The sequence below is a fragment of the Tinamus guttatus genome, unplaced genomic scaffold, assembly GCF_059628265.1.
Source record: "Tinamus guttatus ecotype Peru unplaced genomic scaffold, ASM5962826v1 Tinamus_guttatus_pri_ptg000148l, whole genome shotgun sequence".
Classification (NCBI taxonomy): domain Eukaryota; kingdom Metazoa; phylum Chordata; class Aves; order Tinamiformes; family Tinamidae; genus Tinamus; species Tinamus guttatus.
Genome location: NW_028288682.1, coordinates 220,535 through 238,055, shown reverse-complemented (window position 1 = coordinate 238,055; position 17,521 = coordinate 220,535). Strand labels below are relative to the sequence as shown.

Genomic DNA, 17,521 nt, shown 5'->3' with positions numbered 1-17,521 from the left:
CTTGTTTAAAAGCTCTGCTGTATGTTGCTTAAGTCCTATGCTATGTGTATGATGCTTCATCCTATCATACACAAAACAAATCAGAAAGACTGAATTTCTCTTCAGATTAATTTAAAGCAACCACTACTTTCTCATGGAGTCGGAGCAGTCAAATATACCTGTGACTTTTCAGTGAGTACATACAACAAAACCTGTAAGAACTATTCAAGCTGTTAACAAACTTCAGTAGCAGAACTTAACTAATAAAAAGACTTACTCTTTGAGCTTCTCAATTTCCTCAGGTGTATACCTAAGCAGTAGGTAATATAAAAAAAGGTATTATTTTATATAAAAAGCACACTGCACAAATATTTTTGTTAGCCACAATGTACACATTACCATAAAATATTAAGGTAATTTCAATTATATGAAAAAACTCTGACTGAATAATTGCAAAGAATTTGAAGAATGAGTTCTGTTTTTCCTATTAACACATTTCTAAAGTTATCTGTTAAGGCTCTTTCTATTTACCAGTAAGATTCCCCATCCACAGTGAACTTGCTCCTAAGAACATGATTGGAATTTAGTAGATCTGTCGCTTAAATAAACAGTTTGTTTCCCCTTTTGCCTCAAATTTATAATCACCATAAGGCTAAATTTGCATTTTAAAAAAGTCAGCACTGAGATAACATTTTTAACTTTCATGTACCTTGAAAAACTACAACCCACCATCATCAGCACCAAGCCCACTGCTTCACTCATGGGTAAATTAAGGGCACAGGGATTAAGAGTAATTAGCCGAAGGTCAGTTCTACAAATTAGACTTCAGCAGATACCAAGCTTGTCTCATGATCTTCTAATAGCATCAGAAACCCCTTAGCAGCCTGCTTGCCTTTTTTTTCATTTTTTCCCCACTTTTTTTTAAAAAAAAAAAACTTCTTTGACAACTATTTTCAAGGCTGATCAAGGCTTCATCATGCTTCTAATAATAACAATTAGCTGCAGAGAATCAACCCTCATTTGAGCTGGCTAGAGTTCTACTTCCCTAAAACTGCTGTCTTGCAAATCTGAATAAATGACAGTACAGGTAGAGAAAGCCATTTCTTGGCAGAATTCACTAGAAATCAGTTACGATTGTAAGGAGTTAGGTCTGTTTGGCTAGAATCCTTTTGTCTCACACATAACATGTCGAACATTAAATACATGTCCCTACTCACACCAATAAAAACATGCAGCATTAGAGGTTGTCATACTTTCCAACATGGTTTCTGTCATCATACATTCGAAGAACTCTTCTATAAACAGCAAAAAGAGGCCGATTCAGACCCCACGCTATTGTCCTGTAGAAATCTTTTCTCTCATCTTTTGACATTTCAAATATAATTTCAGTGGCATCTTTTATTCCACGGGCCTAGAGGGAAGCATCAGGAAAAAAAAATCTTAAATAGAATTTCAAAGAAATCAAGGAGCAAAATATTTAGGAACTCAAGTCCAGCATAGCATTATGGAACTTCCTATGTATTTCAAATACTACAATCCAAAATTTAAAGTATATAAGGATTTAGTAAAATTAAACACAGAGACTTAAACATCATCTTCTTACACTATAGTATATATGGAGGCTCTAACTTTCATCCATGTTTAAAAGAAATTTCAAAAGCGTATTTTGTGGCCAAAAGTTGAGTGCCATTTAGAATATCAAGGAAAGTATACTTTGGTGGTAGTAGACTGGGGTCATACAATGGAAAGTTGCAAAATGTTTGTAAGACAATTTATTACATAATTACTTAACTGTTCCTGAAAACACTTTTTTCCCCCCAATTAAACTACTCTTCTGTTCTGATGGAAGTATTTCAGCTTAAACAAAAAATCACTACGTTCTATTTAGCCAAAGCAGTAAAACCCCCAAAAGAAAAGAGATAAATGGGAATACATAATAAATTTTGACAATTACTGTATTTGTCAAGAATCAGCAGAAAAGTTATCTAAATTAATAAAAATATAATTAGTGCATGTTTTTGTGGCATAAATCACTATATACACATGGGCCAGTACACGTTTCTATAACTAATACTTACACTTTTACATGTACACTACTACAACACAACTAAATATGAGTTATGAGCATTTACCAACATAAGCATGTTAAATGCATGCTTATTTCTTCACTGAACCCTGACACTGACAGATTAAGGCAAAGAAAGTAGATAGAGGCATCCTCTTGGTGCAGTGAGCAAATGCAGACATTAATACACTGCAGAGGAGTTTGGAAGTCGTATTCATTTTTTTTGCTTGGAAAAGCAGCACTGCCTCCAGTGCAATCTTTTTCTCCTGCCTTCACCACAAACTTTACGAGTGATGTATATTCAGGAAGAGAGTTTAAACCCTTTGAGCACACTTAGAATGTGCTATACTCAGCATATGAATTAAGAGCAGTTTCACATCCGGTAATGTCTTAAATGCTGTGTATGGATACCATTATCTTATGAACAGGTGTTGACTATTTGTACCATGAACTGTTCAGGATCACTTATTTGCATGTCCTGGGAAATACTAAAGGAAGTTTCTAGCAGGAGCTGCCTAACCACTCCAACAGGCAGATAACATACGCTAACACATACCTTTAAATAGCGTTCAATGTTACTCATCAAAATGTCAATTTCTTCCTTCGACCACATTCCTTGCTTCCACTTATGGCCTTAAAATAGAAACGACAAAATAATTACTATAGTAAAGGTCAGCAAAATGGAAGAGTTCAGAAAGCACAAACGTCTTATTATTGCAATTAAAAAAGAAAAAGCAGAAGTAATTTTATCTACTTAACTAGAATTAATTCAAAGCAGATGCTGTTTCAGAATCAATGCACAAATCTCCGTAACTGCCAACATCAAATGTTCAAATAATGTGAGTCAGACTCCTCCTTAAAACCATGCTTTGTAAAAATAGAACACTAATTTTTCTACGTGCTGTCAAGTCATATTTTCAAGCTTCCTCTTCAGTCACCAAGACCAGAAATTTTCTCTTCAACTTGATGGCCAAAATTTTCATGTACTCAAATGATTCGAGAAGCTTGAACTTATGTATGACTCGAAGCAAATATTACTTGAGAAACTGGCAACATGATCAGGTTCCCTTAAATGTTTTATCATTTCCAAACATTTGAGTAGTGTAACTTACTGTGCATGCTTTTCACGGAGATAAGTGTTCTGCCTAGCACTCTGACAAGCTGAGCCCTCTCTTTCTGTACTGGGAAAAGTTCCCAGTGGTCATAGTCAAGAAATAAGACTCATGAAGGGTGCTTTACTTCACAAAAAAAGTGACATATTAATAGAGACAAACCTTATGTTACATCTCTGTCCACACCCTTAGTAACTTCAATGCCAGCTAAGCTTTAAAATCAAAAGCAATCCACTTTTATTCAAAAAGAAAACTTCAAACCTGGGGGTCTGTCAGTAAAACATGCAAAAAATAAAACCCGACTCCCTTGAATTTATATTCAGGCTCTTCTTTTTTTCTCCCCCTTATGCTCACACCATGCTTACTAGGAAAAGATCATTCAGAATTAGGAGCACGGTGATGACCTAGTTTACATGTCCGTGAATGCTGGCTATCTGCCCATGTCTGCTAAGAAAATCAGGGTACTTCCTTCTCAGCCTGCTAATTACTAGAGCAGAGAGGCAGCACACACCAAAGAGACTATTTATTTAAATCCAATTATATAATGAAAAGTACAAGCATTATTGCTAATGTTCTCCAACTGATGAGAGAAAATTCTTCCTTTGTGCCTGATGGCTCCAATCTCTTATTCCAAAGCTACAAGGCATAATGATAACCGGTTATTAGAGCTGGGATTTACACTTCTCGCCAAGTCTGAACTGACTTAAAGAGAAACTGCTACTCTTTGCAAAGAATAACCTTTAATAACCAATTATTTCAGGGAAGGAAGTACATTTTTCCTTTCACATGCTTGCCTGTTCAGGGACAGTATCATTATTATGTGCCCATGAGTCTTGGAAATAAAGGCTTTTTATCAGTTGGAGACTACCAACAGGATGGTGAGTTCTTGCAAAACATGCAGAACTCCTAGTAATTTCCAAAGGAGATACATAGGTGATATCTGCCAGAGCACAGAGACTGACAGAAAGGTACAGTTAGCATGGTTTCTCAAATATTTTTCTAGGCATATTTTAACGGAAACATCTCCCCAGTAGTCATCTCTCAATTACAGTGCCTAGATTTAGTACCCTCATTCATTCACATCTCTAATTGCTACTTGTGGTTTATGGTCACTTAATATGCCCATGAGATGACTACAGAAGCAACAGAGTTTTAACAAGACACACACATCAAACAGGCCACCAAGACACATGTACACAGTCATTTCTCTGCCAAGCCACTAGTAAGTGCTCCTTAAGGAATGGCTGAAAATGTGTTGCTCTCAACCACCAACATGACATGCTTTGCCAGCAGCTACAGAAAATATTACAACCACCTTGTTTCCTCTTGTCCTAACACAAGACATCTGTAGTAAAAGGTTTTCTCACCTACTCTCCCCTAGCTGCCTCAGGGCTGTAAGACAGAGTGATGTCTTTGCTGTTCTACCTCTCTCACAGTCCCTGGACAGAACTAAGAGCTCCAGAGCTCTACAAATGTAATAAATATGAAAGATTTGAGGAAATGGGAAACTACTGCTTATAAAAAGTGACTGTGCACTCTTGGGATCAGCAAGTGAAATGGTCACACAAAATGGATCAGGTTCCTTCCTCTGTATGTCCTATATCCAACACCAGACACTGCAAGCCTCACCCAAATTCTTTCACTGACTGCAGTACCCCAACAGTTCTGCTCCAGAACCTGAGTGTAAGACAGAATTCAACTCCAGGAGGGAAAACCAGTTTTTCATCTTAAGCTTTATAATAAAAAGGGTCTTGCTTTGGACTGATATTTTAGTTTTATTTTCCTACAAAAAAAAAAGGCAAGATCAGGACAAGAAAAATGGCTGAAAGGGAAATTGAAGAGACAAGAAGTGTTCATTTGAAATTCAGCTATTTCCTCATGTTTAGAAACCATTCACTGTGTGCTGCCCTCTGACTGCAGCTTCCTATAATCCAACTACATGAAAAAATTAAGGACACTTGTTAAGTGGAGCAAACGTACAACATCTGCACTACCTGTGCAGACATATTAAATGTGCTAGTGCTACACAACAGCCACTGGAATCCCTGCCACTGTCACCATTACAGGTACTATGGCACCCTCATTCTAAGTTATCTGATTAGTTTATTAGATCTGAGTTTTAGATCCCATCCATATAAATATTTCCACTAAAAAAAGACACCAGAAATTACTTTATGCAAACTCCAAAATATTCTCCACGGGATCTCTAAGAGCTTACTTTTTGACAGCATGGGAGAATTTTAAGTATCCTACCTTTATTTGTTAGGGAATCCTTATCCTCTTTGGTTGTGAACCAGGCTTGACTAACAGCTGACACTTCTTCATTGCCCATTGGGGAAATTTCATCCAGCTGTTCATTCTGAAGAATCTTCAAAAGACAATTACATCTAATCAGTTCTAGATAGACCTTCAGTTCATTCTCACACTTTGCATTTCATATGAAGATATGATCAGAAGGAAAAGGAAACCACCACCTTCTTTGTGCTGAAAAACTGGCATTTTTTTTTTTAGAAACAGGATTACAAGTACATCCTCCTGTCTTAAAAGATGCAAGTCCTCATTCAGTCCTAAGTTTAGTCCTAAGTTCAGTCCTGTTCAATTTGCTCATCAATGACCTGCATGAAGGCACAGAGTGTTCCCTCAGCAGGTTTGCTGATGATACCAAGCTGGGAGGAGTAGCCGATACCCCAGAGGGCTGCGCTGCCATCCAGAGGGACCTGGATAGACTGGACAACTGGGTGATGGAAAACCTCATGGAATTCAACAAGGCCAAGTGCAAGGTCCTGCACCTGGGGAGGAATAACCCTAGACACCAGTACAGGCTGGGGACTGACCTTCTGGAGAGCAGCTCTGCAGAGAGGGACCTGGGTGTCATGGTGGACGACAAGTTGACCATGAGGCAGCAGTGTGCCCTCGTGGCCAAGAAGGCCAATGGCATCCTGGGCTGCATTAAGAAGAGCGTCTCCAGCAGGTCGAGGGAGGTGATCCTGCCCCTCTACTCAGCCCTGGTGAGGCCACATCTGGAGTATTGTGTCCAGTTCTGGGCTCCACAGTACAAGAGGGATGTGGAGCTGCTGGAGAGAGTCCAGCGCAGGGCTACAAGGATGATCAGGGGCCTGGAACATCTGCCCTATGAGGAGAGGCTGAGGGAGCTGGGCCTGTTCAGCCTGGAGAAGAGAAGGCTGAGAGGGGATCTGATCAGTGTCTACAAGTACCTCAAGGGAGGCAGTGAGGAGGATGGTACTGGCCTGTTTCCAGTGGTGGCCACCAACAGAACTAGAGGAAATGGCCAGAAACTGAAGCATCAAAAGTTCGCATGAACTTAAGGAAAAATTTCTTAATAGTGAAGGTGACAGAGCACTGGAACAGGCTGCCCAGAGAGGTTGTGGAGTCTCCTTCTCTGGAGATCTTCCAAACCCCCTTGGACGCAGTCCTGTGCCACGTGCTCCAGGTGACCCTGCGTGTGCAGGGGGTTGGACTAGAGGTCCCTTCCAACCTTAAGCATTCTATGATTCTATGAAGTAAGACTTAGCATCTTAAGAAATAGATGTTCTGGAATTAATCATACATTTGTTCATCCTGTTCAAAACCTTTTACAAAAAAATGATTTGTGTTCAAATACATCAGTTTCATACTAAAACACTCATATTCATTTAGGAAGCCCTTTCTGTTTATTTCTCTTTTATTTTGAATTAAATAAAATATACATCAAATAGGTCAAGGTAGAAGTTTTACTGTACCTGAATCTGAGTAACGGTTCCTTCATTAATTTCATCTTCAGCTACCTCAGTGGTAGCAGTCATGGTCACCTCAAAGCTCTGATCATTTTCTGAAACTTCAGAAGGGATAACTTAGTTGTATACTTCACTCTTAGAACATATGTTATAACATATTTGTTTATGTTATAAAATCTATGGCATAGATGTTATAAATTGCTATCTTTGTAGTGAAAATTTTTAGAATGATCTTACTTGGTATCTGTTTATTGACACAGTATAGTTGCAGATGATTACGAAGAGTTGCTCTTCACAAAATTTTAATCAAGGTTTGAAAACGTTCAATTTTACTTTTGACTATGACTAAGAGCTGATGTAAATGAGTAATTAATAAATAAACAACAGCTACATAAATAAAAAAATCTTAATTCATGCAAACAGTAATTAATGCCTCTTTTCCAGGCCTACTTTCATTATTTTCCAATTACTGAACTTTCCAATCTGTTGGCAGCACTCTCCTCTCTACCTCCATTAAAAACTTTAAAGAGTTTCTGTTAGGTTCCACCAAATAAACAGCCACTTTAGGTGTGGTAAGTAGATATTATGACTAGCTAGATCTGTTTTCCATTCTGCTTGAGAAATTTTGTTAAGCTATACATACTACTTGATGAAATTGCCACATCTCAAAATCATCATTCAGACTACCCTTTGGTACTACAGCAGTCTGTACCTTAAAAAGACGATTTGTTTGCAACAGATGTACAGTTTTTCTCAGTAGTTGAAACGTGGAAATACTAACTATACTATTTTATCATTAAAAAATTAACCTCACAAGCTCTTTGCAAGAGTACAGGATTTACTTTGCTGCACATTCTTTCAACTTGTGTATTGGACTTGCCTGCAGATCTCTATCTCTGAGACAGGTTTATTTCACCAGTACTGCAGCAATCCGTCTGTATGCAAAAACATCTAAAGCTCATGAGAAAAATTTAAGCTATCAACGGAACTTTAAAAACATCCAAAATATTGCACGTGGTCAAAAAAGCCCACTTTTCACCTTTATCAACAAAACCATTTTTTGCAAGAGCATACTAACTTATAACAACTTACTTGGAACTGCAACAACAGAAATGCATGGAGTAGAGTCATCAAGACTCTGATCATCCTCTGATAGGCAAAGCCTCTTGTGTGGAGGTTCAGTGCTGTCTTCAGAATCTACTTCATCAGCTTCTAAAAACAAAGATATCCATGTCCCTCTGTTAAGCAGAGCTCTTGAAACAAATCTAGCAACAATGACCAAAACAAAATGTAGAAGCAAAAGTGATAGGCTGGTTCAGAATTTTTATTACCGTTTAACACTTACTGCCTAAGTGTAAATTATGGATAATAACAGTTCATGTGTTTTCTTCAATGTACTGGGAAAAAAATCATTTAAAAAATTTAAGTGCTATCCACAAACCACTATCCCTTTCAGCTTATCTCTCTGCCATGCAATCAAAACACTCAAATCTCTACAAACTTGGGTATATGTTCGGTTCTAATAACTCATTTCCACTGAAATAAACTACAACGTCTATATCCTTAAAGTTAGGCACATATATGTTATTTTTTGATTCACATCCAATTTGATATTTTATCCTTCTTTAGACTCAGATAAAATAAACCTTGTCTCAAAAAGTGAACAGAATACAAATATTTTATCTATTTGGAGAGAAGCTGCAGAGACTAGGAATACAGTAGCTGGATCAATGAGAAGAGATGAAAAATTCTATGAAATACCATTTTGAGGGCAATGAAGTATAAGGTTCCCTTCAGTGTCCTGGGTCAAAGTCACAGAGTTCACGGTTTCTACTGTCACTGTGTCAGACTCTTCTTCAACTGTGCTCATACTCAAACCTGAAAGAGTGATACACAGATTATTACTTTTTGTAATACACTAATCACTTTTCTTCAGCCTGGTTGCCACTCTGATTGTTCACAATGCTTTTTCCTTTATCTCAAATAAATCACTATAAATTCTCTTGCACAGTGATGGATCTCTATTCCACTGTTCACATCAACAATTCCAGGGTTTAAGAAGCTTATACAGAGTTACATTTCCTGCATACTTGCGCATCACACAGAGCAACATCAGATAGTCTCAAAGGTACTTTTCCAGCTAAAAATAGTACCTGTTCAAGAGCGTTTGTCATCTTCAAGGGATAGAAGTCATGCAAGAGTATGGAAAGGATTTTTTTTAATAGTTTACTTGAAATTACAGGCTGGGAATACAAAAAGGGATGACTTTGATGCGATTCAATCAATCTTCTAGTCTGCACATGGTTATTGCTAGCGGTACGTTTTGCACTACTTTGTCCAATTTTAGCATTTAGGCAATTAGGCTTCCAGCAGACTCCCTGTAAGAGACTCACTGTGCCAAGTAGTTCAGGAGGGCAGCACCGAGGTGAAGAAAGGCTGTCAGATAAACAAGATGAAAGTATCAAGAGATCATTCCGCACTCTTAGCACAGCTCCCTGTCAGTCAGAATGGATTTCCAGTTGTTGGAATTCATCATATTGCTTCTCTTTACCCCCCTTAAGTCTTCTCTCCAATCTCACTCATTGCACCCTTTTTACACCACAGGCTTCAGTCATTGCTTTTCCAAATTAAAGGTAACTACTTCTTTATAAACAACTGCTCTGCTGCATCTCCCCATTCCCTCCCTCTTTATCTCACACTTTTGAGTAATGCAATCCTTTAAATTAATGTCCTAGCTGCAGGCACATGAAATTACTATTGTAAAAGATAGCAACATCCCTGATATAGATACAGTCACAAACAGGCTGCACAATTTTACATTGATTGTTGTGCCTAAGTAAATATAAGAATTTTATTAATGTGTTGCTCTTGTAGAATCTACAGCCTTACATTATTTTTCCAAGTCTCTACTAAGACTCTTGTCAGTGATTCTAAATTCTTTACATCTTCTCCTATTACTTGTCTCTTTAGTATTTGTAACATTTCTCATTCGATAATCTTCCCATAATACAACCTTTTAAGGCCAGTGAGTAGAATGTATTTGTAATGTTACACTCCCTATAGCTCTACTCTTTAAAATTGCTGAATTTCAGAGTCTTAACTTTGCAGGTGGAAGTAGATAACTTTGAATGCTATTTTTTAACCACTGAAATAATATAAGCAACAGAAAAGCTGAGTGCAAGCACTTGCCAATATATGTGGGGTAAGCAGCATACACTGAAACTCAGCGAGCTCAAGCAATACTTCTGATACTTTTGTGCAAGTATTTCTGCAAATACTGTGAAGAAACGAAAGTATTACTAGCCTGTAACAATTCTGATGTAAACTAGCACTTTCACTAACTTTGAGATCCAAATCCCTCAAACATAAACGAAGGAGAGTCAGCCAGAGTCAAGACACACACTCAAGGTGAGTTAAAAGATCTTGCTCACCTTTATTAGTTTGAATGCAGTACATTTATATGAGTAGTCTGCGTACCCTAAGCGGCTCCTAATTGGCAGATAGTGATGTAACTACACAGGCTCCTAATTGGTAGGCAATGATGTAACTGAGACCCTTACCTTTAAGGACCGTCCCCCCCTTACTTGTTTAGCTCAGCCTTTTAGTTAAGACAGCTCTTTATTCCCTCTGATCTTGGCCTGTTTCCTTATCCCCTAGTCAGCAGTCCCTTTGTTCTTTCAGGGAAGCCTGAAAGGCCGGATTGAGCAGGCCTGCTGGGCAGCCATGTCCGCGGCTCCCTAACCATTCCTCTGTACATAGCGACACTTAAGTTCTGCTGCGCCAGAGGATAAATAAAATTGCATGTAAAACATACAGAAGCTCTGCAAAGACCCCATCCCATTTGAGCACCTGGGATTTGGCGAGCCTGCCCTTCATGGAGCTTTGTAAGGAAAAAAAAAAAAAAAAACACCTATTTCCTCTAAGTTCTTTCTAATCTTTTTCTGTACTTTTTCATACACCACCCATACAAAAATAATACTTAAAACTTGTTTTTAATGCCTTGGTAGCACCATCAACAATTTTTAAAATTATCAATAATGATTTTTTGAGATATAAGTTAAGAATCACAACTATATTACAGTTTTGAATGTAGCAGGTAGGGATATCCATATACCCATCCACTCTTATGTGAAATTTAAAACCTATATATTAAATCACCTCTATAATGTTAATAATACTGCCTTAGTAGGTAATCATTTTATTTTAAATTATAAAACATGTTTGGCAATGTGGATTCTCAGCAATAGCAATATTTTCTTGGGAAGATAAAAGATTATCCTAGTCTTTCAGTAAAATTGTGTGCCACCTTTCCAGCTTGATGAAGACTGGGCACTGCTCTGAGCACATATAATGACCGTTTTCTAGAATTAAGCGATATTATCCTTCCAAACATCTCAAAAAATTGAGATACTGTTAGCATTTTAAATCACAGGCTTCTCAAACTTCATCACCTACCATCAGTAACAGCTCCTTTCCATGTGCAAGTGTAAGAGGAAACCACCTCCTTGTGGTTCATCTGCTTACGAGTTCTCAGTCCTCTGCCCTCTCTGTTCTTTACTAGTACTAGTACACCTTACTATGTTTTAGCAACGTCTGCTGCATGGCTATAGCATTGATTTTGAACAACCAGAAGGGACATCCTTAATGGAAGGAGAACTAACTTCAACTATTATAACTAAATGAGCAGACTGCAATTTCTTTGACTTAATTCTGACCTGCTCCTTTTTTTTTTTTTCAGTAAATTGGACAGTTCTGGAAAAAAAACAGAAAACAAACATGAAAATCTTTCCTATTACAAGCACTTTCTGGATAACTTTTCTTATGAAGAACTCTGTAGTAAATTCACAGCAGAGTTACTTGCAATGCCAGGGATTATTTTTCTTTAATTATACGTGAACAGCTATTGATCAGACTTCTTTCTCCTGTGATATGCTGAAAGCACCTATTTTTGCTCTTATCACCATGAAGGCTTGCAAGACCCAAGATTTACTTTTAGAATGCAAGTTATACTCATCATATTTCAACTAAAACATATTTTTATCTATCTAGAAGTAGAGGAAACTATAGTACCACCAACAGCAGAAGATGTAGAACAGCCTTCTTTCTTTTACTGAAAAAACCCTAACAACTGAAAGATGGATAAAACTGATAGATAACAAAGCTGGACATTTTTTTCATCAGTTGCTCAGGACTTGTTGAGAACGACAGGAATGTGCTTACAGGATGTGTCCAAGTCAAAAATACAGAGTAACTGGGCTTATCTGGTTTGCATTCACTCCCTCGCTGGTTCTCCATGTTAAAAGAGAGATGGATATAGCACGGACGGGATCTATACTTCCATAATTGAATGGCCGATGGGAGACAGAGGAGGGAAAAAAAGGGGAAAAAAAAGGGGGGGGGCGGGGGGGAAGAAATATATTTCTCTCTTATATATATATCTTATATATATATCTTTCTCTTGATTAAGTTAAAAATCTCTGCAGATGCCTGCTTGAGATCCGAGCTACTCTCTCTAAAGCACCAAGAACTGCGCACATTCTCTCAGGAATGGAGTTTTCCAAAGAAGGAAGCACTCCTCAGTGGGAATCCTGGACCAAGCAGCATTTCGTAACTTCTTGCCAACCTCCCAAGAACAGTTTACCCCAATGCTAAGATTAAGTAACAGATAAGAGCCAACAGTAAGTGCAGACTTTCCAAAAAAAGGCATTTTTTTCTACGCCAGACATTAGAGATTTAGAATATTCTGAGTTTTTCAAGTTAAGGTAAAAATCACAACAAAGTCTTGACCAAAAAAAAAAAAAAAAAAACCTGAACAAAAGCCAATTCTTCACTGCAGTGGAAAAATTTGCATCAGTTTTAATGGGTATGAAACAGACCCAAGTCGAAAACTGCAAAAAAACAAGAAGAGCCAAGTCAAAGCCAAATTCATATTTTGGACATCACTTTTTATTCATTAATGGAAAAAAAAAAGTAGGAAGAAAAAAAGAAACTTTCTCTCTCAAGACACAGTTAAACCTGGACAAGAGCCCTAAGCCATGAAGAAATAAGCTAGTGACTGAACGATGAGAACAAAGGAAAACAAAATCTTGCATCACTGTAGGAATCACTGTAGTAGTTCCGCTTCAATGTGATCAGATCCTACAAAGATCACTGTTCTCCACGTGAACAATGATGGCACCACCACGTATGGCGGGGATCATATGGTGTGGAATGGAGTTACTTGGAGATGAGGGTGAGGAAGGCCAGTGCTGCAGGAGGAGGCAATCCCTCTCTATCTAACACAGGCTTCTTGGAGACTGACTGCAGGGACACAGTACGTGCTGTTGTTCTTGATTTACAACGGGATGACAGGTAAAGTCACTCTAAACAACCTTTGCGTAAATTCACTCAAAGTGTCTGCTTTTGAAAACACAGTTTTCTGGTTGAAACAAAGAGCTTACTCTTCTCATTCTAAATGCACGCCTCAAAACATTTTTAGTGCTAAATGCAAGCATGTTTGCTAAAAAAAAATTAGGTCTACTACTAACAATACTGGGGGGAGGGAACACACTGCTGGTTGCTAACACTGTGGATGTGTATTAAGAAACAGCAAAAACAGCATGTTGGCAGCTTAAAATTTTATGTAAATATGTATATTTAATATGCCTTTCTTGCACTGTTAGATTTTTAGGTGTATTTATCTATTCAGTCAAACCTACCATTTTTAGAAGTCACCTACAATTTTACTTTTCCACATGCAGCCTAAATACTAAAGTACTTTACCCACGGGTATCATTATTATATACTTCCAGTATGCATTTTCCAGGGCAGCTACCTATTAAAGCCATGTACTACAGCAGTTCTATTTCTTTTAGGAAACATGAAGCAGTCTTAAGGAAAAAAATAAAGAAGCTGATTTTACAACAAGTTGCAAAAAGCAAAAATTTTTATATAAAATTCCTATAATTCTAAATCAGAGGAGAATGGGCTCAAATGTTCTGTGGTTTGCAAGAAATTAAACAGCGGTTCTATACACTCCTAAAAATATTATTTTTGCCCTTGCAGATAGAATTGTCCTAATTAATACTTATTAACAATGTCAAATGTCTTGTCTACTTTTCTGTGGACTGCTGCCAATATTTTAAAACTACTACATGCATCTGTATTAAAGGCCATATAAAAGTGTGTGTCACTAAATTCTGTAAAAAGCAAGAACTCAAGTTTATTGAGATGCTACCAGCTATTAAACATGAATAATCTTAGTGGAAGCATTCCGATTTCACTGCATTTATTCAAGACTAATATAACGGAAACAAGATGATACATGACCCTGTGTACCCTGCATTTACAGAAGCCTCATTCCTTGTTTCTTATAGTCAACACTTAAGTCATAAATAGGAGCTTTTGAACAACTCAGTACCAATTCACTTATTATTTAGCAAAAGATCTTTTTGCCACACCACATGGGTTGACTCAAATTTAAAAATCATCACAAAAGAATTGTCTTGAAATGCTGCAAAATGTATGCAAGACAGGGAGCAAATCAAATGGATTTCAAACAAAAATGTTCAAAGACCAACGTTCAATATATAAAAAGATTTATTAAACTGTATCAGTGTGAGTTTACAGGCCTATAACAGTTACACTCTACTCATCAACAGCACTTGGAGCAGAGGTGTTAGCACATAAAAGATAGGGAAGACATGCAATGGGAGAAACCGTTTCAATTTGTATTAACAAAAAGTTGGCAGTTGGCCATGATAGTTTAATAAAAACACTAAGCATGCTTTAAATGTCACGCAAGGGAAAAAAATGTTAGCTGTTTCAGACAAAAAAAAATATAGCAATTAAACCTATAGTTCACACACACCTCCAATAAAAAAACGTCTCTCAGGCACAAGGTTTTAGGTGTGGATAAAATCTTGATGACTGATACGTACAAAAATACATAAAAGAAAACAATATTTAAATGCAGTTGCACTGTAAGCATTCCAATTACCTCTTCACCTTTATAACAATAAACAGAAATTTAACAAGTAATAAAACATGAGCAGCTAATTGTTATCCTAATTATAATGGGTATAATAGGACTGATAAAGAAACCCACAGCTTGGCTGCTGTTTGAGGGATAAGCACAGAACCAACTCTCACAAATGTGAGAGGGTCTATCACAGATAGTAAGATAGGCTAGGGGCACATAGTGAGTATTTTGAAGGTCTTTATGTCTTACACCTCTACTTTTGACAGCTTTTAATGGTGAAACTGAAACCTGCATTTTAGAGGCACTCTAATTTAGAAGCTTTATTTAATGTTCAATTGCTTGGGCAAAACATCAAACACGATGCATAAACTTTCAGCAAGCAACGAGCTGTTACCATTGCTACGCTCATCTGTTGGACAGGGATCGAGATGGCAATTAGATGTTTCCACCTGTAGTATGAAAACTACATCAAGCTAGTTTTCTGAGATGGTTTCTTAGGCAGCCAAGAAACTTAATGCCAAAAAGTGCTGGCAACAAAAAGCATTTTCTGGATTACTGACACTCAACTTCAGCGTCCAGGTGCATCTGAATAAAGATCCTGGTGAGAAAGTGCATATGAATAGTGCCTGGGGGGCACAGAGAAGCTGCGTAAGGCATCACCTTGCACTTTTCAAGTAAAAATTAGTTCCTAGTGCTGAAGTGAGCTTCACCACGCCGAAGTGCACACACAGGAGACCCCAGAAGAAAAGAAAAAGCAACCATGCCGCTTCATTTTGGTGAAGCATCGAGTAACCTGGGTGCGGGAAAGCCAGGCACAGCTCTCAGGTGAACCCCTGCTCGTGGCTGGGTTGCGCTTTGAGGGATTCACTTGAAAGAAAAACGCCCCGAGCAACCTCAAATCACAACCTTAAACCGAAAAAAAAAAAGAAAAAAAAAAAAAAAAAAGGAAACAAAACAGATAAAAGCCACAAGCTTAGGCCATCCCAACCGCAGACCCTGAAAATGGAAAACATCTCTGAATGTGCTCGCCCAGGTGGCCTTTCACTACAGACATCCAAAATAAAGGCGCGGGGGACAAGCACAACCCGCGAGCAGCGCCGGCCCGAAGGGCGGCTCGGCAATTTCGCGGCTTTCCCCTCATTTCGCCCGCGGGGAGGCCCCGGCCCCCCGCTGCCCCGCGGCCGCCAGCGCCGCCATTTGGCGCCGCCGCCATTTTGCCCCCGCGGGCGGCGGCGCGGGCCGAGGCCGCTGCCCGCCACGCTGCCAGCCCGGCCCGGCTCCGTGGGCCCGCGGAGAAACAAAGGCGCGAGTCCGGCCGCAGCCGCCGCCTCCCGCCGCGGCGCCCTCGTCCCGCGGCGCCCTCGTCCCGCGCGGCCCGGCTGCTCCCGGGCCGGCAGCCCGCAGGCCGCCGCGCACTTACTTCCTGTTTTGGGTCCGGGCACTTGAGAAACCAGGATGGAGACTCCCAAGTACCAGGATGGAGGCGCCGAGCGGCAGCGAGCGGCGAGGGGGGGAGGCGGCGGAGCAGGAGGCGGAGGCAGCGGCGGCGCCACGGGGCCGGGCCGGGCGCAGGCACCGCCGGAAGGTCCCGCCCATCCGCGCCTTCCGCCCCGTCGCGCCACAAAGCGCACGGAGGGAGGCCCGCGGCCCCGCGGCGCCACAAAGCGCACGGTGCTGCCCTGGCCCGGCCCGTTCGGCCCCGCGCCCCGCCGCGCCCGTTCCGCCCAAGCCACGGCCCGCCCGGGACCCTGCTGTCCCCCGAGCTTCCTGGGGGATTTACTGTCGTTTTGCTCCTGCTTTGCTGTTCCCATCTCTGCCTTCCCCAGTTAGCCGAAATGAGCCGCAAGCTTCGCTGTGAGGAAGCTCTAGGCCCTGCTGCGGGCAGCCTGTGGTGCTGGGTGCTCATGAGCCTCGCAGCCCTCTCAGAAAGTTGCCAGTTTTGGGCACAAAGCTGGACTAGGTCCCTCTCGGAGCCTTTCCTGCAAGTGGGAGATTTCCCTCTCCCATCCCAAAGCATTCTCCGTATGAAAGCAAAAATGGGCCATAGAGCAGAATTCTTTACCTGTGTGCAGACCCGTGAAGGAACCAGAGCAGCCCAGTGCCCATCCACTCCTGGGGTTTTTCCATGTAATACGCTGGCTAAACTTGTGCCATAAAGTCCCCTCTTGGATGTGCCCCTTATACGGTGAAACTCGGATCACATCCTCCCCCAAACCCTCCAAGACTGTCTTTCAAATGTGCCCATGTCATCGCTTGGTAAAGAAATGTTTGTTTTCATGTTCTGGGTGTGTTTTGAGATTCCACCAGTGGAAACAAGACTGCATATGGAAAAGGCTCTGTGGGAAAGCCAGAAGGGAAGAGATCGCTGAAGCTTCCCATTAAAGCTTCCTTAGTTTGCTCGGACCCACAAGACAGTAAAATCTGTAAATAGATTTTCTTTAGACCTTTTGCACAGGCTACAGCAATCCTAAAGTGTTTGCTGCTTTTTGTAGTTAAAATAAATGTCCAATAATACTTTTGCCAAAATGTAGAAGTTTTGGTTGTAATTCTCAGTGCTGGGTCAAATAGTTAAGAAATGTTTTAGTAAAAGTAGGCAAGAAGTGTATTTAGGTAGGTAGGTAGGTAGTTTTGCCCAAACGCATTTAGCAAATGGATTGTTTTGCATGTTAAA

The 17,521-nt window shown here is 39.8% G+C and overlaps 1 protein-coding gene across 2 annotated transcripts in view; it reads right to left on the bottom strand.

The window, feature by feature from the left end:
• Positions 1-16,390, bottom strand: part of DMTF1 (cyclin D binding myb like transcription factor 1) — a 30,191-nt gene extending 13,801 nt beyond the window's left edge. Inside the window, exons 1-8 of one of the 2 annotated variants that reach the window (XM_088522087.1) lie at positions 16,271-16,390; positions 8,652-8,768; positions 7,983-8,102; positions 6,897-6,991; positions 5,410-5,524; positions 2,601-2,677; positions 1,233-1,390; positions 257-289 (exon numbers count right to left, since the gene is read on the bottom strand). In XM_088522087.1, coding sequence (XP_088378213.1) covers positions 257-289; positions 1,233-1,390; positions 2,601-2,677; positions 5,410-5,524; positions 6,897-6,991; positions 7,983-8,102; positions 8,652-8,760 — 707 coding nt within the window. In that variant the 5' untranslated portion in view covers positions 8,761-8,768; positions 16,271-16,390. The remainder of the gene's footprint in view (positions 1-256; positions 290-1,232; positions 1,391-2,600; positions 2,678-5,409; positions 5,525-6,896; positions 6,992-7,982; positions 8,103-8,651; positions 8,769-16,270) is intronic. The other variant, XM_088522088.1, reaches the window with a different exon arrangement.
• Between the last annotated feature and the right edge of the window lie 1,131 nt (positions 16,391-17,521).